The 24,478-nt window shown below is 44.0% G+C and overlaps 1 protein-coding gene across 1 annotated transcript in view; it reads right to left on the reverse strand.

Annotated features, from left to right (window-relative positions):
* Window positions 1-24,478, reverse strand: part of NPHP1 (nephrocystin 1) — a 71,583-nt gene that overhangs the window by 30,790 nt on the left and 16,315 nt on the right. The window contains exons 9-15 of the mRNA XM_025193025.1: window positions 22,688-22,730; window positions 22,079-22,163; window positions 20,847-20,941; window positions 19,647-19,775; window positions 10,929-11,003; window positions 8,503-8,613; window positions 6,257-6,339 (exon numbers count right to left, since the gene is read on the reverse strand). Coding sequence (XP_025048810.1) covers window positions 6,257-6,339; window positions 8,503-8,613; window positions 10,929-11,003; window positions 19,647-19,775; window positions 20,847-20,941; window positions 22,079-22,163; window positions 22,688-22,730 — 621 coding nt within the window. The remainder of the gene's footprint in view (window positions 1-6,256; window positions 6,340-8,502; window positions 8,614-10,928; window positions 11,004-19,646; window positions 19,776-20,846; window positions 20,942-22,078; window positions 22,164-22,687; window positions 22,731-24,478) is intronic.

A 24,478-nucleotide genomic window follows, 5' to 3' on the forward strand; every position in this document is an offset into this window, starting at 1 on the left:
CCCCCCCACACACACACACCTGGACCACGTGTATAAGCACCCCATGTGTTCAAGATTTTTCCAGACTGACCGAACACACCTCAGCCCAGAACTCAAAAGTTAGTCCTCTCCTTTGATGAATGTTCTTACCCAATCATTCATTTTTTTCTTAAGTAGTATGACTTACATTCTACCACTCCTCATTTTACAATTACTGGAGGTATATTTGTATTCCAATTCCTCTATATCAAGCCATTTATCACCATTATTTAATAATATGCACTGTGGCTGCAGTCACATGTATTGCTTTGGAATAACTTCTCCAGAAGCAGCAGCAGAGGACAGGGCTGCTCAATACATGAGACCTCTGAAGACTGGTTTGCTCTGGGACTGAATCAATAACTCAGCAATTCTGAAGTCTGCCTCAGCAGAGCAGGATTGTAACCTGTGACAGAAAGATGGCCAATGTGGCGAGAGAGAACTCTTTTCTCCATATTATGCTATCTTTCTATCAATAAAGAACATTGATGGAGCAGACACTGACTCAATAGTAAAAAATAAATAAAAACCATAAATCATTACAGACAAGGTTCCTTGGGTGAATTTGATATCTTTTATTAGACCAACCCAAATAGTTGGAGAATAGTTATTAAGCAAGCTTTCGGGTTCAAAAACCCTTTGTCAGGCTAAGGAAGCTGCAGCAGTTGGTGTGTGCTCTTCCTGGATGGAATGAAAAGTAAAGAAGCCAGGGGCTGGGCTGGGCTGGGCTGGGCTGGGGAGTCAGTTGCCAGGCAGATTATAATGCATCAAAAATCCAGTGTCTGTGTTTAGTCCCTGATCTCTAGTATCCAGGAGGTTGATGAAATAGAGCTCATAGGCTCGTCTCTGGGAGGTGTTGTGTAAGTTTCCCTTGAGGATCAGGACTGAGAGATTGGAGAGAGTGGCCCTCCTGTGAGAAATGTGCCCCCAAACAACAACTGCGCACCAGAATGAATTCACACCGGAAATCTATCAAAAACAGAAATACCCAATTACCGGTGGGGGCACATTTCTCACAGGAGGGCCACTCTCTCTCCAATCTCTCAGTCCTGATCCTCAAGGGAAACTTACACAACACTTCCCAGAGACGAGTCTACGAGCTCCATTTCATCAACCTGCTGGATACTAGAGATCAGGGACTAAACACAGACACTGGATTTTTGATACATTACAATCTGCCTGGCAACTGACTCCCCAGCCCAGCCCAGCCCAGCCCAGCCCCTGGCTTCTTTACTTTTCATTCCATCCAGGAAGAACACACACCGACTGCTGAAACTTCCTTAGCCTGACGAAGGGTTTTTGAACCTGAAAGCTTGCTTAATAACTATTCTCCAACTATTTGGGTTGGTCTAATAAAAGATATCAAATTCACCCAAGGAACCTTGTCTGCCTATGTCCTTAGACCAACACAGCTACAACCAGCACCCCTGCATAAATCATTACATTATTTTATACCATTTATCAAGACTGGGTATAATATTTATCAGAGGGAGTGGAAATAAAACTGGTCATTAATGAAGCATTCCTTGTGCACAGATGGAAAATGAACATCTAAAGATAAAGCTTTTTTTAAAAAAATAGTTCAAACCAATTAGAACTGTAGTCTGGCTAGTTTGTGCCAGGTCAACATACCTCCCTATATTTTATAGCCTTTTTTAGTAAGCGTGACTTCTCAAACCGCCTATAGAAGGAACACATAATAAATTACTAGTTTTCAGTTCTAACACCATTCCACTGAACTATTCCATTAGCATGTCCTTTGAAACAATCTGACAATCTAAAAAGATGTGATATAGTGAGAAAGGAATTCAATGACAGGCAATATCCATGGGCTTAGCCCACTAAATATAAAAACAAAAAAGAATGTCAGAAGGTTATCATTAAATTTGATAGTCATTTTTGTCTTGCATCCTTTTTTCATAAAGGCATGATTCAATATTTATAGCAGTAGCTGTTGGGCAACACCATTCATATTAGAATGGGACCTTAATTCAAAATGCTTTCATTTCTCACCCATCCTTTTAGGCTTCCTGCAGTTTTGGAAAAGAAAAAAAAGGTATGTGTATTGATGTGAAAGTGACAGGATGCTACTGTTGGTAATACCATCTAGAGATGTGTTTTGTTTGTATTATTCACTCTTAGAAACTTCTAGTGACTCCTTCATTTGGAAATAGTATTTTAAATCAATGCAATTGAGAGCAAGTGGACGTGACATTATCATTTAGAGGTAATCTGGGTCCCAGAAGCAGCATTAGGGTCTACATTAGCATAGCACCCTATCTAGGCTAATGGCTCTGCTTCTCAGAAAAACTAATGGTAGTTTCTAAGGTATCATCTTGCCCTAACTGGTTCAGAGAGACATGAGTTTCATAGGCAACAACCTATTTGTCAGATGCAACCTGACAAATTAAGTTGTTGCCTACAAAAGCTCATACCCCCCTGAACCAGTAGATATATGCAATGTAGATATACCACCTTCTCCTCAGAGAGACTAATGAATTTATAGCACTGGAGTACAGCTGCATGTTATTGGAACCAAAACACTTTACACATACATTAAAACCAAGATAAAAATATTACAACAGATTAGAGAGCAGTTAGGCATTAAAATGGCCAGGTTACTCAGACAACAAATGATAAATTTATTCTCAATTTGAAGCAATCATGTGCCTGGAATCATACAGGCTTACATCCGAAGTTAACCCTGCATCTTGATTCAATTTGTTCATGTAATGAGCTATATTAGCTTTCACCAAGTGGTGGTTAAGAAATCCACTCACCCTGAGTGCACAGAGTACAGCATTTTGATATATATTTTCTTGTTATTTTAAAATTAGGAGTTGCACTGAAAGGCTAACTAGATGGACAAAACTTTGCATTTCACTCTGCAATAGGTGAGGCCCAGTGTCACACTTTTCTTGTAGCAGTGAGTTCCAACCTTGGCCAGTTGCTGTGCATACAATTAATTTCCTACCATTCAGCAGCTTACTGGTCTAGTGAACATACAGCATAAGTAAATACACAGTTATGAGATGAGATGTCATCTTTCAGCATCCAGGGCCAGCCTCACAAAGGATTCTCAAGTATTAAGTCTTATCTCAGATCTGAATTTATAGTCAGTAAGCATAAGGCAGAAACCAGCGCATGGGAGAGAGGTGTTCAGAGAGATCAACATGTCACAACTAACAGACTGCAGCATTCTTAACTAGTTGCCTTTTCATGGAGCTTGGTTTCACAACTAGGAAAAGAAAATGAGTTGCAATAAATCTATCTTGTAAGTTAGCAATGCATAGTCATTGTGACCTGGTCAGAGTAAAAAACATGGATACAGTCTCTTCTGGCCTCTTCCTCCCCGCAGTGCCTAAAGAGTATCCAACTTTTTACCACCATGTTGTCTAATGCTGCTCAGAGTAAGAAGAGAGGTCAAAATGCCAGAGTAAGCAAGCAAGCAGTGAGGTCAGAATGTCAGTGCCCCATCTATATTAGTAATAAAAAACTGAAGAACAACTCATCCATCTTGAGTAAGGATAAGGTCCTGTGGAAAAATACCGTAGATGATCACGTCCAAAAATCCACAGTGATGCATACACACAGGGTCATAGTACCACCATAGCTAGCTCCTCTGACAATACATGTGGTATAGAATGAGACAAGGGTTCTGTAGAAATCTTGGTACTGGTCTGTGATCATATAGCTAGGACAGCAGAACAAAATGGACACTGCCAGCTAAACGTTAGCCTTAGCCCAATATTTTCACTTTGTATGCAATCTTTATTTATACAATCATAGAAAAATAGAATCTCAGGAGGTCATCTAGTCCAGTCTCCTGCTCAAAGCGGGACCATCCAACTATATCATCCCAGCCAAGGCTTTGTGTAGCCAGATCGTAAAAACCTCCAAGGATGGAGATTCCACCACCTCTCTGGGTGGCTTTACTACCCTCCTGGTGAGAAAGTTTTTCCTAATATCTAACCTAAACTTCCCATGCTGTAACTTGAGACCATTGTTCCTTGCTCTCTCATCTGCCACCACTGAAAACAGTTTAGCTCCATCCTCTTTCAAACCTCCCTTCAGATAGTTGAAGGCTGCACGTAAGTCTCCTCTCGGTCTTCTCTTCTCCAGATTAAATAAGTCCAGTTCATAGATTCATAGATCGTAAGGGGCTGGAAGGGACCTCGGAAGATCATCAAGTCCAGCCCCCCTACACCAGGCAGGAAAAACAACTGGGGTCAGGTGACCGCAGCGAGGTGACCGGCCAGACTCCTCTTGAAGATTTCCAGGGTAGGCGACTGCACCACCTCTGGAGGAAGCTTATTTCACAGTCTGGACACCCTAACTGTGAAGAAGTTTTTCCTAACGTTGAGCTTGAAATGGTCTTCCAGGAGTTTGTGGCCATTACTCCTGGTTTTCCCCAAGGGTGCCCTGGTAAATAGTTGTTCACTGAGCCCTTGATGTACTCCCCTGATGTAGCAGTAAGCTGTTACCAAGTCTCCGCTCAGCCTTCTCTGTTTTAGGCTGAAGAGTCCCAGGTCCCTCAGCCTTTTCTTGTATGGCTTGCCGTGCAAGTCTCTGTTCATACAGATGGCCCTTCTCTGGATTCTCTCAAGCTTTACCACATCCTTGTTAAAGTGTGGTGCCCAGAACTGGACACAGTACTCCACCTGCAGTCTCACCAATGCTGAGTACAGCGGAAGAATCACTTCCTTGGTTTTGCTGGAGATGCATCAATTGATGTATGCCAGAGTATTATTTGCCCTGCTGGCTTCAGCGTCACACTGCCGGCTCATATTCACACAGTAGTCAATTATTACCACCAGGTCCCTTTCATTCGTAGTGCTAGTCAGTTTGAACCTCTGCTTCTCTCAGCCTCTCCTCATAAATCATGTCCCCCAGCCCCCTAACCATTTTTGTTGCCCTCCACTGGACTCTCTCCAATTTGTCCACATCCTTTCTGTAGTGGGGAGCCCAAAACTGGACACAATACTCCAGATGTGGCCTCACCAGTGCCAAACAAAGGGAAAGAATAAATTCCCTCAATCTGTTGGCAATGCTCCTACTAATGCAGCCCAGTATGCTGTTAGCCTTCTTGGCAACAAGGCACACTGTTGGCTCATATTCAGCTTATTGTTCACTGCAACTCCCAGGCCCTCTTCTGCAGAGCTGCTGCTTAGCCAGTCAGTCCCCAGACTGTACCAGTGCATGGGATTATTCCATCCTAAGTGTTGGACATTGAACTTCTCCTTATTGAACCTCATGAGATTTCTTTTGGTCCAATTCTCCAATTTGTCTAGGTCTCACTGAATTCTACCCCTTCCATCCCCTCCAGCATATCTACTACTCCTCCCTGCTTGGTATCATCTGCAACTTGTTGAGGTTCACTCCATCCCATCTTCCATCCAGATACTGGTGAAGATATTGAATAAAACCAGCTCCAGGACTAACCCCTGGGGCACTCCACTTGATACCAGCTGCCAACTAGACATCAAGACACTGATTACTGCCCTTTGAACCTGACAATCCAGGCAGTTTTCTATCCATCTGTCTATTCATCTAACCCATACTTCATTCCTTTTTGTATTTCCAAACTTTGGTAATGTTGAGGTGATGTTGTTGCTGCAATTGTCCAGGAAATACACAAAAGGCAAATATTCGTGTGGGTGATATCATGCAGGTGGTCTAATAAAAGATATAATTTCCAAATTTTAACATGCTAATGAAAACAAGATTAAAAAAAAAATAATAATAGTACCCTGCCACATTCAAGTCCAAGCACAAATGCACTAAGAAACTACATATTGCATTGAACCAACTGATTTTCACTGTTCAGAATCAGGTGAGAAATGCAAAAAACAAACCAAAAAAGCATAATTAGTGTCTCATAAATTGTCTTTTCATATTTTCCCACTTAATCTAATGTATTCTTAATGTAAGGAAGAAACTTTATCTTGGAAACAAACAGTGCTGTTCATGGGCAAACTAAACCTACATTTCCAATATCTGAATGCATAACCTTGGGCATTTGAGGGACTAGGAAATGAGGATAAGAAAATTCTGAAAAGAAGTCTCATGACACTCGACTCCTGGAATCCCAATAGATACATTTCAGATTTCAGTGTTCATAATAACCCTGCAACAGGAATTTTACATAAAATGTCAGTGAAGGTATGGGACTAAAAAAAAAAGATAAAAGCAAAACATTAATCATACTCTGATCAAAAAGAAAATACAGCCAACTTACTTGGAAGAAACTGGAATTCCACTCGAGTCAAATAGTTTTAAAAATGCCCAACCACAGCTTAACTCTCCTCTTTCACCAGTTGACTAGAAAGTGAAAAATAAAAAACTCACTCAAGCCAGGTAAAGCAAGAAAACTTATGAGTGGCATTTTATGGAAGCACAAGTAAAAGATTTCCCTTAAAACTTTAAAGATTAGAACAGTGGTCAGCAGCCTTTTTTGGCTGCAGGCCAGAGTGACCCATTTTGGGTCAGAGGCAGGCAAATGGGTGGGTGCTAGGACCCAGCCACTGATGGTGCTTCTCCCCACAACAACACAGGGAGTATCCATAGCCAGTGCTTCTTCCCCTAGGGGAATGACAAAGCAACAGCTGTTGAAGGCCTCCTCCCCCTCTTCCCTACCAAATGCCCTCGAAGCCCCACATCCAAATGAAATGGCTCCATGGGTCACCAACCCCTTTTCTAGAAACACGCAAACATGTTTTGCTAATATCAACAGATCTGATACTGCAAACAATATTTTTGGAGAGTTTTTTTGTCCAAGCATTCTGAGTACACACATGAGAGAGCTGTGTGTGCACATGATCCACCATTACAACAATACAATAAGCCCAATAAAACAAATATAAATTGGAATTAGAAGTCGGTGAGCCTATCATCAGAACTGCACATGAAAACCTGGTCAATTTTGTGCCCAAAACTAAAGCTCTACGCTGCGCTTTAAATTGCTCCCAATGGTCTTTCAATATTAGCAAACAAACAAACAAACCACTAATAAAATAGAACTTAAATTGAAAACACTTAGAAAACATGTTCCAAATTAATAAAGCTTTAGAAGCCAAGAATGCAAATTTAAGATGAATCCTAAAGAAACTCAGGCATTTGCAAATAAGGGAAAGCATAAATAAAATGCCTCCAAAAAACCGTTAGTTATGTTCTGAGAGGAAAGAAAACAACCTGAACCACCCTTATCAGTGCATAGCAGTTTCATGTCATCAGTGACAATAAGTTTTAGGATGCTTTACTTGTAATAACGGGACAGTGTTTCTTAGTGGATGGAGCAATGGATGAGGATTCCAGATCAGCACTGTTTCCAGCACACTACAAACATGCTGGATGACCTTGAGGGCATCACTTCACTGACTTGTGCCTTAGTTTCTCCACATGTATAATGCAAATAAAGACCTTCATAGGTAGTTTGAGATTGACAGGTAAAAAAGCAACATACAAGAAGAGCTAGGTACTGAGCTATGAACAAACCACATACAGTCCACAAAAAAAGTTATGCTTTGTGGAATCCTCACAAGACAAACAACATAAAGGCTGCCATTCCCCATTCTTTGCTAAACACTCCTTGATCAATTACCAAAAGAAACAGAGCTAATGTATTTAGATATACAATTCTTTTACTACTAGGGAATGAAGTTATACCTCTCATAAGAAAAAAATTCAAGATTAATGTAGTGACTCGACAGATAGAGTATAGCGTTCATTTGGAACTCAGAATATTGAGTCTTGACCTAATGTTAGACACTAAGAGTAGACAAAGAGACAAGAGATTGTTAAAAACTACGATTTCATGAAGCACAAGAAATGAAATCTAGGAATCTTAGCTTGCCAGTAGTGTTATGATTTCTATATTTCACAGCTCATGGGCTCTCAGGCCTTCTGGTAACTGGCTTTCTACATATCAATTGTTATTCTAGTCAGTCAGATATGATAAAATGGAGCTTGAAATTAATACTTTATAACATCTGGAACAGACTGGAATTCCGTCTTTCGAATCACATAAAAGATTAAACTCAAATAGATCAACTAATAGACTACTGGTTGTGCCAGCAATGAGGAAAGCAATCTGGTAACCAGAATTGTGGGAAATTGGCCCTTAATAATTACCAAATATATCACACCTTTGGCAAACCAATAAAAATGCTTCCAGCACTGGTAAACCTTTCTAATGGCCCGTCATAAAAACAAACAAACAAACAGTTTTGATCTCTAAATGTTTGCTTATTCCTGAAGTCAGCAAACACACAACAAAAATCACCTTCTCCTTCCAAAACAAAATCTAATCATCCTTGAGGTGAGCAAAAGAAAATTAAGCAAGCAAGCAATTCCAGTTCTGGTGCTATTGCTTGAAGCCTCTCGAGATTCTGAGAATGACTTAGGGTTTATGGTAGTTGCTCATTTTATAAATACATATATAAAGGACCTTCCATATAACAGTTAGTTTTGAAACCATATGCTTACATTGCGTATATAAGTGATGCCAAGTTCAAATAATATACCAGTGTCTAGAGATGGAGAGTTGGACCTGATGAAACAGTCGCCATCAAGCAAACTGGGTAAAATGCCTGTTACCTAAAAAATTAAAATTAAAATAAGAAGCAAATAACGTTCTTCAAATATCTCATTTTTAAAGGTGTCTAAACAGGGTATGCCTTCTAAATAAGACCCTAGACCCAATATCATTATTCAGCACTTTCCTTTTATCCATTTAAAGACAAAAATATGCCCTCATTCTCTAGCTTTCCATAAAATGCAGCTATCTTGAAAATGTAAATCCTATTATAAAAATCTTAAATAATTTTTTACAAATGAGAGAACATCTTTCATATTGTAGACACAGCTCTCACTGAGTTAACATGACAGCCCTTTAGCAATGTATATTGACTCTATGCAACAATCTAAGGCAGGGGTCAGCAACCTTCTACAAACATGGGCTGTAGGTTGCAACCTGGTCAGTGCCATGGGCCACCACTCCCCTCTGACCACTCCAGCAACAGTGAGCAGATGCTACAGCAAGGAAGAGCAGCTCTCCTTGTGGGCTGTAGCAGCTGGCTGGAGGTGCTTCAGGCAACTGTTATTGCATTAGCAAAATGCAGAGTGGATCAAATGGCTGGGAACCGGTGTGCCCCTAGTAAAAATGAAGACCAGATCAGATATTCCTGGGACAGATCCAATCCCTTTGTGGGCCAAATCTGGTCTGCAGGCCACAGGCTGCTGATCTCTGGTCTAAGGGAGAAGCAAAGCCTAAGTCAGGGAGAATGAAACCCCAAAGAAAGTTCACATTTGCAATGACAGAATAAAGCCAGAAGCACTTTTTTCCTTCCATTATGAACACTGGACACTATCACCAGTTCAATATGGAATCCAATCTAAGAGTGCCACCTGCTGTATGACCAACACTTTCTCACCTGAGCTTCTTGATGCTTTCCCTTCTACATACTGACATAACCCATTCCTGTTCAGTTAATAAATTAAAATCTGAGATGATAAAAGTACAGGCCTTTACTACACGTAATTTACTGAACTTGTGACTCACCTATGACTGTTTCTTCTCAGGATCTATTTCCTTACCTGCCACTTTACTAGGAATTACATTGTTTATCTACCTCTGAAAAGGTTTTGTGACCTATGGGGTACAGTGTTACACATGTCATCGCCTCATCCCTAATTCCACAAATTCAACATAAAGTTCCCTGTGTCAAATCTGTTAACCAAGGGGTGTGGTCACAATCATGATTTAACTGAGCCAATGGAGAGACTGGTCTGCAGTCCAGGCCTGCAAAGAGACCTTAACAGGGCACATACACACCTGCAGGGAGGCTGTTCCGACATGCTGTAAATCCAGCGTGTCAGAGCAGATCCGATTAATTGAGTTTGCTAAAGTGTGCAAATTAATGCGCTCCAACAGCCTCCAGCATCATGTGCATCAGTGTCCCCGTGCTGAAAAACGGTGGTGGGCACTTTGAACTAAACCTCATCGAACAAGCTTTAGTTCAAAGCGCACCGCTGTCATTTTTTCAGTGCAAGGACGCTGATACATGTGATAATCAGGTGCTTTTAATTAGCATAGCTTGCCAATTAAAGCCCCCTCCCCCTGCCTCTATAAACACCCATAGTGTTTTGTCAAAATTAACTCTTTGGCCATGTCCAGATATGCAAGTACGTGTGGCTTGTGGTGCTACAAACCTCTTTGTGGCATCACAAACCACATGCAGGGAATGTTAAAAGGTGCCGTACACTGAAAGTTTGCAGTGCAAGGCCAAAATATGCTACAAGGATGTCTGGGGAGCAAAAAAAGTGCCCCCAAAAAAGCAGTGCAGTGCATACAACAAGAGCGTGCACCAGAAGACACAGGCTCAGACATCCAGGGAGATGCTCTGGCTGCCGTCCAGAGTGTCTCCACTCTAGCAGATATGCCCCAGCTCCTCCAGCATGCTGGGAGCTGGGAAGACATGGGCAAGGGCAGTTTGCCCGAAGCGGAACAATTTGTCCCTCGCCAAAATGCACGGGCAAGGGTGTGCGCTGCAGCAAAAAGTAGTGGCACAAATTTGTGCTGCTACTATTTTTGCCACTGCAAGTGCACACCCCTGCATAGCTGGACGCAGCCCTTAGGATTACTGCAGGCACTCTGGGATATAGGTATATACTCAATAGCCAACATTTGCAAGATAAAGCCCTTCTTAGTTCAGGAACTCTCCTTTTGAGAGCTAAATGCTTAGGTACCTCCTCTACAAATTCACCCAAGTTTTACCATTTTCACACATTTCTTTATGTTAAAACACTAAACATCAGATGACCCTATTAGCTGACAACTTCTAAGTATGCTATATTAAATGAAGCAGATACACATACACACCCACACGTCCGTTTCCAATTTATATACCTACCCGTGGGGAAAAAGTCCATGACTTTGGATTTTTAGGTTGCCACATAGCTCTAACTATATGAATGTTACTCAGTACCTAAAACAAGATAGGAAATTATGTTAAAAAACAAGGTTTACTAGAAAATCACTTAGCTCTTACAAACACATTATGTGAGGTCAACTCAACATTCTGCACTATGATCACAGCATGGCTGCCCTTTCCTCACAGCATGATTGAAGATTACTGCTGGAATATCCTACACGGACCACAAAGGAAGAATAGCCCACAAAGCACAGCATTCTCTAACAATCCTCTGGCATATCTAGCAGCAGCTTCAGAAAGAACCGTTCTAAAAGTCTGAGTACTGAGAAAAAAGGCCCTCTGAAGCCTAAAGACCTTGCAGAGGTGGCAGATTATAACAGATCTTAATTTTTTTTAAAGTTCTGGACTATGTTTTATATTAAACTGGATTTAGGAAATTCCTGCTACAGTTATAGATACAATGGTGTATGCTTCCCCAGTTCTTTAAATACTGTATTTTCTTGCATATAACACACCACCAAATAAAGCATGAACCTTTAGGAGGAGGCTAACAAACATGAACCTTCAGGAGGAGGCCAACAAACAGGGGCAGCAAACAGGGCAAGCAGCTTGCAGGCTGTTTGCTGGGAGCAAGAGGAGGAAGGGGGAGAAAAGCCAGGCACCAGGTACCAGATCCTGCACAGGGAAGGTAAATGATCCAGAGCTGCCTGTGGCTTTGGCTTGCTGAGTGTTTGTTTGGTGAGCTGTGGGTGTTTGGTGCATGTGCTCTAAAAAGCCGAGTGTTGCTAGCTGAGTGATTGCAGCCTGGGCCTGACAGAAGCCCTAACAAGGAGGTGGACCCAGTCCAGACCCAGCAGGGTATAAAAAAGAGACTCCCCAAGCAACCAGGGAGCCAGTGAACAGGGGCAACAAAGAGGGAAAGCAATTTCCTGGTTGGTTTGCAGAAGTTTGCCCCCCCACCCCTTGAGGGGACAGTCTTTCAGCTTGGTGTGAGGAACCAGGGAAAAGGAAACCTTTGGGACCAAGGAACAGTAAACAGGCCAGCTTCCAGACGAGTTTGCTAGGGAATATGCTCGGAAGAAGGGCTGTAAGAGAAAAGAGGCAGATTAGGAGTCCCAGGGAAATGGCTGGAGGACGTCATAACGTCAGAGCCACTGTTGCTGCCTCTGCTTGTACCTGTGAGGTTTCTGTCCACGAAGGACCGCTCACCATTGAGGCTTCCACCCAGGTCCAGGTTTGGTGCTGTGGGGACTGTGGCTTGCATGTTATTTCCAGTGATGGTCAAGTGGAGGAATGCCTGTGGTGTGAGCAGTGCCTCTTGGTGGTCTCTCTCAGGGAACAGGTAAGAGAGCTACAGGAGGAGGTGGTGAGGTTCTGAAGCATCCTCTGCCATGGGGAGTTCATTGATTTGATGTTGGAGGAGACCTCCAGGACTGTGGAGGAAAAACTGCCAAAGACAGCACTAGAGAAGGCAGAGGACATGGACTCCCAGGAAGGTGGAAGCTGGGAGCTTGTGACCTCTGTCAGCAAGCAGAAATCTTCATCTCCACCTGCAACAGTTCGTCTGGAGAACAGATATGAAGCCCTAGCAACAGAGGGCAAGGAGCATGTTCTATTAGAGGAGGGGAACAGGCCAGGCCTCCTCAAGTTGGAAAGGACTGAGACCACTGTCACCAAGAAGCGATAGGTGGTGGTGGTTGGAGACCCCCTTCTGCAGAGGTTAGAGGGATCCATCTGCTGGCCTGACTTGTTGTCTGAGGAAGTCTGCTGCTTGCACAGAGCCTGTATCCAAGATGTCACAGAGAGATTACAGAGACTCATCTGGCCCCCTGACTACTACCTCATGTGGGCACCAATCATACTGCCAGGGGAGACCCTGAGCAGATGAAAAGGGACTACAGGGCTCTGTGTGCAAGGGTGAAAGGGATGGGGACTCAGGTGGTGTTCTCTTTGGTCCTTCCAGTCAAGGTAAAGGACCTGGGCAGGAGAGATGTTCTCATTCTTCCTGAGAAACCAGGACAATCTACTAGTTACCTCAGGTGCCTGTACGTGAATGCACAGAGCCTGGGAACCAAGCAGGAAGAACTGGAGGTCCTTACACAGTAATGGCACTATGATGCGACTGGAATAACAGAGACTTGGTGGGATAGCTCACATGACTGGGGCACTGTCATGGATGGGTATAAACTATTCAGGAAGGACAGGCAGGGGAGAGGAGGAGGAGTTGCACTTTTACATAAAGAGCCATATGATTGCTCAAAACTCCAGTATTAAACTGGAGATAGGCCTGTCAAAAGTCTCTGGGTTAAGATCAGAAGGGAAAGCAGCAAGGGTAATGTTGTGGTGGGTCTGCTATAGACCACCAGACCAGGAGGAAGTGGTGGATGAGGCTTTCTTCAGACAACTAGTGGAAGTTTCCTGATTACAGGCCCTGGTTCTCATGTGGGACTTGAGTCACCCTGACATCTGCTAGGAGGGAAATACAGCAGTGTGCAGGCAATCCAGGAAGGTTTTGGAGAGTGGTGGAGACAACTTCCTGGTGCAAGTGCTGGAGCAGCCAACTAGGTGCCATGCTCTTACTGACCTGCTGCTCACAAATGGGGAAGAATTGGTGGGGAATGTAGTAGTAGATGGCAACTGGGGCAGCAGCGACCACGGGTTGATTGAGTTCAGGATCCTGAGGAAAGGAAGGATGGAGAACAGCAGAGTAAGGGCCCCAGACTTCAGAAAAGCAGACTTTGACTCAGTCAGGGAACTCATGAGCAGGATCCCCCAGGAAGCCAGTCTGATAGGGAGAGGAGTCCAGGAGAGCTGGCTGTACTTTAAAGAAGACTTACTGAGGGCACGGGAACAAATAATCCCAATGTGCAGGAAGACAAGCAAGTATGGCAGAAAACCAGTTTGGCTTAACAGGGAACTCTTCAGTAAACTAAATCACAAAAAGGAAGCTTATAAGAAGTGGAAACCTGGAAAATAACTAGGGAGTATAAGAGTATTACTCAAGCATGCAGGGATGAAGTCAGGAAGGCCAAAGCGCAATTGGAGTTGCAGCTAGCAAGGGATGTGAAGGGTTACAAGAAGGGTTTCTACAAGTATGTCAGTAACAAGAGGAAAATCAGGGAATGTGTGGGTCCCTTACCGAATGAGGGAGGTAACCTAGTGAGACATGATGCAGAGAAGGCTGAAGTACTCAATGCCTTTTTCACCTCCATCTTCACAGGCAAGGTCAGCTCCCAGACTGGTGCACCAGGCAGCACAGTTTGGGGAGAAGGTGAGCTGCCAACAGTGGCGAAAGAACAGGTTAGGGACTATTTAGAAAAGCTAGACATATACAAGTCCATGGGGCCAGACAGGATGCATCCAAGGGTGCTGAGGGAGTTAGCTAATGAGATTGCAGAGCTGCTGGCCATCATCTTTGGAAACTCATGGTGATCGGGAGAGATCCCAAATGATTGGAAAAAGGCGAACATAGTGCCCATATTTAAAAAAGGGAAACACGAGGATTCAGGAAAACTATAGACCAATGACCTCACCTCAGTCCCTGGAAAAATCGTGGAGCAGATCCTCAAGGAATCTATTTCTAAGCATTTGAAGGAGAAGAAGGGGATTCGGAACAGTCAGCATGGATTCACCAAGGGCAAGTCATGCCCAATCAACCTGATTGCCTTCTACGAGGAGACGACTGGACGATATAGCGTACCAGGATTTTAGCAAGGCTATTGATACAGTCTCCCACAACATTCTTGCAGGCAAGCTAAGGAAGTATGGGCTGGATGAATGGACTCTCAGTTGGATAGAAAACTGGCCGCAGCATCAGGCTCAGAGGGTATTAATCAATGGCTTGATGTCTAGTTGGCAGCCAGTATCAAGTGGAGGGCCCCAGGGGTCGGTCCCGGGGCCAGGTTTGTTTAATACCTGGAAGACAGCATAGGCTGCACTCTCAGCAAGTTTGCAGATGACACCAAGCTGGGGGGAGTAGTAGATAGGCTGGAGGGTAGGGCTAGGATTCAGAGTGACCTAGATTAATTGGAGGATTGGGCCAAAAGAAATTTCATGAGGTTCAAGAAAGACAAGTGCAAAGTCCTGCACTTAGGATAGAACAATCCCACGCACCGATATATGCTGGCGGCTGACTGGTTGGGCGGCAGCTCTGCAGAAAATGACCTGGGGGTTACAGTGGACAATAAGCTGAATATGAGCCAACAGTGTGCCGTTGTTGCCAAGAAGGCTAACAGCATACTGGGCTGCATTGGTAGAAGTGTTGCCAGCAGGTCAAGGGAAATGATTATTCCTCTCTAATCAGTACTGGTGAGGCCACATCTGGAGTACTGTGTTCAGTTTTGGGCTCCCCACTACAGAAAGGATGTGGACAAATTGGAGAGAGTCCAGTGGAGGGCAACAAAAATGGTGACGGGGCTGGAGGCACATGACTTATGAGCACATGGCTTATGAGGAGAGGCTGTAAGAACTGGGCTTATTGAGTCTGGAGAAGAGAAGACTTGAGAGGGGATTTAAAACCAAACTTCAACTACCTGAAGGATGGTTACAAAGAAGATGGAGCTAGACTGTTCTCATTGGTGGTAGATGACAGAATAAGTTGTTGAGTTTCAGCAAGGGAAGTTTAGGCTAGATATTAGGAAGAATTGTCTCAGTAGGAGGGTAGTAAAACACTGGAACAGGTTACTCAGAGAGGCTGTGGACTCTCCCTCCTTGAAAGTTTTTAAGACCTAGGTAGACAAAACCTTGACTGGGATGATCTAGTTGGGGATGGTCCTGCTTTGAGCAGGGGGTTGGACTAAATCAGTATTTCTCAACCCATGTGTCAAGACCCAAAAGTGGGCTATCAAAATATTTCAAAGGGTTGTGAGCTGTGGCAGGACAGATGGGCAGCAGGAAGGCATCTGCCACTTCCAGCAGGGGAAGAGGCCGGGGCCAGTGCCTATGCTCACAGGGGTGGGACAGCCAGGAGACACTGCTCGGGGGGTGGAAGGGGCCATGACCAGGCTTCCTGGTGTGGCGCAGCAGCCCTAGCCCAGGGCAGAGAGGGTGCCCCAGGCCTCTCCTCTTCCCTCAAGCCCATGCTAGTGCCGGAGTCACTTCACTGCCCCCCACATGCTCCCGCCCAGGTGAGACAGGGGCAGCTAAGGGCTCCTCCGGCATGGCCGGGGGGGCAGGGCCAGGAGGGTGTGGGTCGGGGTAGGCCATGGATATTTGCAAATAGGTCTGTGGAAGAAGAAAACCCCAGGCCTTAATTTCTGCTGACTTCTTGAGTTAGTGCACTATTTGCTAATGATTGCTTTATCCTCGCCTATTTTGCAATCTGCTCTTTCTCCCACCCTTTTCCCTTGTTGAGCTGAGTAGACCTATGAGGTCAATAGGTCAAACCAAGTCTATGCCCTCTTGCAACTTTCTGGTTCAAACCAGTTTTTCTTTGACTTGTTATAATCTTGTGTCATGTGACCTCAATTGAAACATATAAAAGGTTTGCTTCAATTGTCTGTTGGGGGGGGAGGGGGGCATGCAGGACTGATAAGTGGAAGTTCCGTCTGTCCGGTGCTCTCTCCAGCAGCTGCTTGTAAATAAAGGTCTCTGACAACTTCGTGACCAAACAATAGAGTGAAGCCTGTTTCTTCCACAGGTCCCAGTTGAAAAAGGGCTGAGAACCACTGGACTAGATTCATAGATTGTAAGGGGCTGGAAGGGACTTTGCAAGATCATTGGGTCTAGCCCCCCTGCACTAGGCAGGAAAGACAACTGAGGATCAGGTGGCCCCAGTGAGGTGACTGTCCAGTCTCCTCTTGAAGATTTCCTAGATGACCTCCTGAGGTCCCTTCCAACCCTAATTTTCTATGAATCTTTATGAAAGGCAGAATGTAGAAAAAAAAGATTTTTCCAGAGTCAGGGTACACTGTGAGACACTGAGTAAGCCCTGCTGGGAACTCAGAGCATCCAGGAAGCATGGCACAAGGAAGTTCCTGATACCAGCCACCTCATCCAGACTGTCTCCTAGGATGCCACACTATGTTTCCAAGAGGACCTGTCCAAGAGGAAAAGACCCCCAGAAGGGCAGTAGCATTTCATTACTATAAGTAGTTCTTTATATAAGTTCTGTAAATAAACTGTTGTTTCCACATCACAAGCCTCATCAAGATACTGCCAACAGTTCATTAGCTGCTTCTGACATCAGCTACAGTGCTCAGCCAATAGCTGTGACTATGAGAGGGTTAACACAGGACTCTGCCATCTTGGCAGTCATCTCTGCAGCTACATGGTATGCAAAGTATATCCTGTTCTGCTCTTCCATCAAAGAAAACAGCTTCCCTGCTTAAAACACACTAAGGGGGGGGGAAAGGTGTGTTGTATGTGAGAAAATATGGTGAATGTCACTGAATTTATATTGTTTCTGTTACTACCACCAGCCCAAGTTTCCAGAAAGCTCCATTTTTAAGAAAAGAACCCATTTATGCCTGAGACTTTTTTTCCAATATTATTTTTTAAAAGTTGTTTACACTGTTTAATTCTAAACAACACCTGTAAAAATGATACATGCTTCTCATGATATTTCTCTCTGGGGTATATTCAGACCTATAAAATGGGTTGCGCAGATTTGGAAATGAGGGATACCAGATAATTTCAAAAGTATCTGACTTTCAGTGGAACTTGGGCTCCTAAGTGTTTGAGGAACTTTTGAAAATGGAACTTAACTTCCAACACTACTTGAACACTTTTGAAATATTATTACTTATCAAGATAGGCCTCAGCCTCCAAAATGTGATCACTTTAAATTTAAAAATCCCTTTCATATACCCAACTAGTTACAGGGATCACAAAGGGTAACAGGAGACCCTAGCCCAAGGAAGGAAAGGCAGTGGGGTCCCTTTAAGGCCTTTTAACCTACAAAAGGGGGTAATTACCTGTAAGGAGGGACTCACCCATCACGGGGCCGGGGGGGGGGGGGCCACGGGCAACACCAGAACGGGACACGACAGAGAAGACCCCAGCTGTTGAGGGAGGCCCCAGTTGGACAGGAGCGGGGTAAGAAGCTGGCACTAGAGAGGGGGAGCAGGCACCCAGATAAGGGATGAGGCCAGGCCCTGGGTCAGGGGCTCACACTTCCAAAGCACAGCCAGCTTCAGGACCCAGCAGGGGGAGAAGAGCAAGAGACTGAGCAGACCTGCACTCAGGGAGTGGGAAGCCAGGTCACTGAGCAGGCAGCCACTGATGAGTGAGATATGAACTCTCCCCAGGCTACAGTGGAGAAACTTGCTGAGGTGATGGAGGGAAACACAGCCTTGCAGGGGGGCAGGGGCAGAAGCCCCTCCAGCCAGGAAAACTGACGCCTGAAAGGAGGGACTTCCATCAACCCAGAATGAGGGAGCAAGTACCCAGGAAGTACTTAGAACCTCCTCTTTTTTTTTTTCTCCTTTTCCTTGGTCACTTTTTTTTGGAACTTGGAGGGCCCTGGGAAGGATACAAAAATTGGAGGGTGGTTTTATGTTCACCCTGGAGAAGCCCCAAAAGGGGGTGGTAAGTTTGCCCAAACAGATGAAGAACTGGTCATGGTAACACCAGAGGGGTCCAAAGAAGCTGAGTACCCCAAGGACCATGGACTGTCTTGAGAGCCTGGTGTGGGCCTGCTTTTCTAGGGTTGTTTTTTTTCAGACTTGCATTAAGGGCTTGTGGGGGGAAGGTGAGGGGGGCTACAAACCAGGGAGGGAAGCCAAAACTCAGACTGACCAGAGCCTGGACAAAAAGGAGGACTAAGTCAAACTGAAAGCTGGCAGGGTTGAGTATCCACCCACTGGCAAAAAGGGTGTACAGGAGAAAGAGAGAGGGGGGTGAAACCCCGTGAAGCCCTGTCAGATTCAGGGCTGGGGACAGGATAGCGGGACAAGGTACCTACAGCCTAAGCTTAGGTTCCTTACAGACAGCCTCACGAAAAACATCTCAACACCAAGACATGACAGGCAAAACCGAGCAAGAAAGAAAAAGGGGGCCAGACTACGGGACCACAGTAGGTAGCCAGAGTTACATTACATAAACTATACTTTCTAAAAAAGCAGGTAGCCATAAAGTAAAACAGGATTTTGGCCAGTATATTTAAGTCACTTCTACTCCACCTCCTCAGAAGAGCTCTAAGGAACCTAGGGCCGCTGGGTCACTGGGCAAGCAAAAGTGAGAATCAGGGGGCTAGAAGTGTCCTGAAGAGGGAGTGTCCCTGTGGTCCGGAGAAGGCTCCACTACACTTGGGAGATGGGAGCTCTAGCTTCTGGCCCCAACTCCCAATGCTATTTATTTTAGCCAGTAACTGCATAATGGAAAATGCATAAATAGAACCAGAACCTAGGACACCCCCTGCCAGCCAGGAGCCCAAACAGCTAGGGTTTCCCAGTGATGTCAGGTGGCCACATTGAATTGCTTCTAGGCATGCACATTAGGCCAAATCTAGTCAGGCAGGAAATTGTAAAGAGAGCGTTAGGCTAAGATGGAGGCTGCTAAAAGACATATGAGGAATTTGGTACCATAATGATATCCAGACTACAGCAAGGTTGGAACAGGATTAGTTTAGTGACTTAGGCAGTTTTTGGGCACCCAAGCAGCATTCCTTAGAGGCAAAATAAGATTTGGGCAATCGTATTTCAATACCTCTCTTTTGGGGAAATTAGTATTTTTATTTTCTTAATCAAAGCAACTCACCCTATTACCATCAAAAAGACAGAGTCGGACATGTCTACTGAGAACCTGTATGCTCACTCCAGGAAGAGGAATCATTTTACAGCTCCATAAAGTTATAATCAGTGATATTCGAGTTGGTCTTGGTTGAATCTAAATCATAAACAAAACAAAAGAAAAAAAATGTTAAATTCATGTGGTTCTTGACAATGGTATAATCGTGCGTTTTATAATTTAATGAGTAAAAGATGAAAAGCACCATAGTGGAAGCCTTTGAAACCGGATTCCTCTATCTATAGATACAGCATGAGTACCAGTTCTGAAGCTCCCCCAAAACACTACTCATCCCTACTTTAAGGAACCCCCAGGAGGGGAAAAGAATATATTTTAATCTTCATGCTATTTTTTCTTGGCCTTTCTGCTCAGACTGCTTAATAAGCAGCAGTCCACAACAAATATGCCAATTAATGCTAAACATGGGAACAGTTTAAAGGATGGGTAGGATCTACAAGCATCTGGCCTAAAAACAGCTGTATTTTACCTCCATCAATTTAGCTAGGAATATGGTTATAAAAAAATGATCTAAACAGGCTCAACAAAATGTGCTATCAAATGACAGTTATTGTAGTAGGCTGTTTATTCATACAATGTATACATGCTTTTAATAACTACTAACACCCAAAGTCTTATCCACTACTCTGTACTGGGTTGGATGCACCCATTCCACCCCACTCACCTTTCCAGAATTCTGCAGGGAGCCACACAAAATTTGGGCCAAAACTTAATGACTTTCCATGGATTTTCCATCTTGAATATGTAACTAGGGGCCTATGGCCTACTGCATATCCTCACATAAGGCAGGAATGAGAATGTGTCAAGCACAGGCCGGAAGGGTTGGTGCAGTTCATGTATAACAGTTATATAACAAGCATAACATGTCATCATACTTCATATCTATAACGAGGAAGAAGCAAGCTAATTTAATGCAGGAAGCTGAAGACTCTCCCATTGGTCAGGAGTAAGCAAAGATTTGGGAAAAGTACCATATTTAATAGGGAAATGGGGGGGGAGGGAAAATGCTCATCTTGGATTTGAGTACCAGCTGGAGCTGCTGCCACCATTGCTACTGCCTGCACGGTTTGACACCTCTGCTCTAATCCAAAAACTATATCCTGAAAAGGGACACTATAGGGCTAATAGTATCAATTAGTATTAGTTACTTACCGTGCCTTTTTCAGGGTTCCACACTAAGTCTTTGAAAGCCAGTTGGGAAGTAGTAAGTTCAGGCTGTAGGAAGTAACTGGCTCGAAACTGATTCCCTAAAAGAAGGCAGTGACTTATTATTTGCACTTCTTTCTCCACTCTCCATCCATGAATAGATTTAGTATTAGATTTTTTTTTTGTTATGTGGAAACAACCAGCTAGTCAATACAGGTGCTATGGGTGGAGAACATTTATTACTTAGTACAAAATAAATTAAAAAGGAAACTAAGAAAATATTGCTATCAACATGCTGGAAGCTCCCTTTGCAGCTGGTTCTCTTTGGAAAATATTTGGACATCCATTTATTTTTTGGAACGTTAATGAGAAATTAAGGATGAAAAGAAAGAAGAAAAAGAGCACATGGCCTCCAGTGTTTGTTTAGAAAGCATAAATACTGCACACCATGCCACTAGCATATCATTACATCAGTGCAAAGTTATTGACTGGATGTAGTTTTAAGGTATGTCAAACTCATTTTGTGCTCTGGGCTGGATCCAGACCACAAGGCTCTTTGCAGGCTAGATCTAGTCTTGGGAATAAAGAGCTCCAGCCTATGCAGTGATAGCTTTGGCAAGAAACGTCTGGTGCAGCTCTGGTTCTGTGTCCCATGCTGGAGCTGGAGCTGCCATGTGCCCTGTGCTGCTGTGACAACAGCTCTAGCTCTGGCATAGGGCATGATGCACATAGCAGCAGCTCCAGCACAAGGCAGCAGGTGGGGCCATGGCAGTAGCAACAGGCTCAGTGGCTGGAGAGCCCTCATGCACCCTCCTCCTGCCAACTGCCACATCCACTGGGGCCCAAAGGGCCTGGAATCTGTAGCAGGCTGCTCCCCCTAGCTATGCCCCCAGCTTCTGGTGGCTCAGTGGTAGCCTGGCAGGCCAGAGAGGACAGCTCCGTGGGCTGGATCCAGCCGGTGCACACTGTATGTTTGATACCTACGATCTGCAGGAACGGTCTATGAGATTTCTCCCCTTTTAGGGGTGAAATTATTGAAGTCAATGCAAGTTTTGCCACTGACTTCATAGGGGCAGCATTCATCCAGTTGAATGAAGAGATTAACCAAGAAAATGTAGTACACTCTACTGTTCCAAAAACAATTCAACAATAGGAAACCTAAACTGTTCTAAACAGATCATATACTCATCACTAATTTTCAGGCCTCTTCTAATGCAATTGCTGTAAGAAAATCTTACCTTCTTCAAACAACTGGGATAGTGTTGATGGCCGGAACCCTGAAGGAACAGCCCCCATGGTTGCCAATACATCAATGGCATCATTCTATTCAAAACAGAATTTTTGGCAGCTGCTATTTCCATTAACCACCAATTATCCTAATTTTCAACTGTCTGAGGAATCAGTCACAAAGGTGAACACAGATCTTGAGCTTCACTTACTTCTCCCCTCCCCAAATTTATCTTAAGAGCTATTTTGGCCCCTTACCAGACACATCCTTAGACTCACCTCACACAAGCTCACACTTCACTATCAGAGCAGAGTTCATGTTAGAGAAAATCAGCATAGCAAAGTACAATAGCAAATTAACCACAGTCTTAGAACAAGAGTCGACTGAGTAGCACTAATGGAAAAAAACTAGACACACTAATTTATTACGCATTTATTTAGCAATGTGTCCTAGTGTTAATCCCCAAAGCACTCGCTCACTTTGCTTCACTAGAAACAATGAACTTCTGAGTCCCTTCCTTGCTAACAAAAAGTACTATACTGTACCATAATATCAAATCCAAATAGTAATTAGTGAACATAATGATTCATTAAGGCAATATCACAAAAAATATACCTACCTCTCTGATAGCTTTCCTAAGAGCACTCCAGTGAGAATCAGTTCTGGAGGTAGGATGGAAAAATCAGAGGATATCAGAAAGTAAAATAATATCAATGATACAGAATTAACAGTCAAAATACTTGTTATAGGTAAAACAATAATTATCTCTAAATGGTGGGCTCTAGCACACTGAGTAGGTATGTTCATTAACAAAGAATCAGAAAAATAAGGTTGGAGGGGATCTCAGGTCACCCAGTCCAACTCCAGGGTATGATCATCTTGGCATAAACCATTTCAGACAAGTGCCTCTCTAAGTTGTGCTTTAAAATGTCCAAGGACAGAGATTGCACAACCTCTCTCAATAATCTGCTCAAGTGTTTAACGACCCTAAAACATTTCTCCCTATTATCCAATTTAATTCTCCCTTATTGCAATTTAAACCTTTTAATTCTTGTTACCTATGTCTACTGGCAATAAAACAAAATGTTTGCTATCCTTTTAGTACTTGAACATTTAGAAAATCCCCCTTCAGTGTTCCAACCTCTAGATTAAATAATCCTACTTGTTCCAATTTTTCTGTGTCATATTTTCTAGATTGCTAATCATTTTTGTTGCTGTCTGCTTTTCAACTTGTCTAGGTTCTAGATGTGCAGTACCCAAAACTGGTTATAGCATACCCAATGAGACTGCATCTCTCCTAAATAAAGTGAATAATAATCACTTTATGTGATTTGCATATGACACTCTCTTTACTAGCATACTTGGATTTATTTGTCTTATTTTTTTGCATTGATATTATGTGAACTTATATTCAGCCTATGATCCATCATGACCCCCAGCTTTTCTAATGCTGCAACCTTGCCACTCATTTCCCATTTTACATTTGCTTGTTTCTTTCCAAGGGCAGTAGGTCATACTTTCCCTTCTTGAATTATATTTTATTTGTCTTACAATTTATCAAGGTTATTTTGAATCTTAAGCCTACCCTACAGTGTCTACTACCCCTCCCAGCTTGGTGTCATCTACCAATTTAGTAAGATTACTCTCAACTCTAACCTCCGAGTAATTAGTGAAGATAATGAACAGCATCAGACCCATGACAATCCTCACTTGATCCCTCCTCCCAGTTTGACATTGAACTGTTGATGACCTCTTTGGGCTAACTATCCAACCAATTATGCACCCACCCCATTTTAATTTCCTTGGTTTACTTATAAAAATGCAGTGGAAGACGGTGTCAAAATATGTAATAAAGTTCAATATGACATCCATTGCATTCACTGCTTCCCCCACTAACAGGACCCATCATTCTGCTGGAACAGAGAATCAGGATCATATTAGCAAAGGGGTGGGCAAAATACGGCCTGCAAGCCAAATCCAGCCCGCAGGGCCATTCTATCCGGCCCGCGGGGCCCCTAAAAAAATGTAGAAAATTAATATTTCTCTGCCCTTGGTTCCTGCCATGAATGCAGGAACCAAGGGCAGTAGGACCCAGGGGAAGCCCAGGTAAGTGGAGGGGGGGACCCCAAGCAGGGAAGGAGCGGGGAAGCGGCCCCTCCCCACCCCACGCCCGGTGCCCCATGCTGCAGCTGCTCGCAGCCTACGTGGGGCTGCCTGTGCCTGCTCTGGACAGCCCCACACAGGCTGCGAGTGCCTGCAGCGTGGGGCATCAGGTGTGGGGCAGGGTCGCTTCCCCCCTGCGCTCAGTTTTTTCCCAGGCTCCTTCCCTGCACGGAGAAAAGCAACCCCTCGCCCACCCCATGCCTGGCGCCCCATGCTGCAGGCACTCGCAGCCTGCCCAGGGCTGTCT

The sequence above is a fragment of the Alligator sinensis genome, unplaced genomic scaffold (assembly GCF_000455745.1).
Source record: "Alligator sinensis unplaced genomic scaffold, ASM45574v1 scaffold538_1, whole genome shotgun sequence".
Lineage (NCBI taxonomy): Eukaryota > Metazoa > Chordata > Crocodylia > Alligatoridae > Alligator > Alligator sinensis.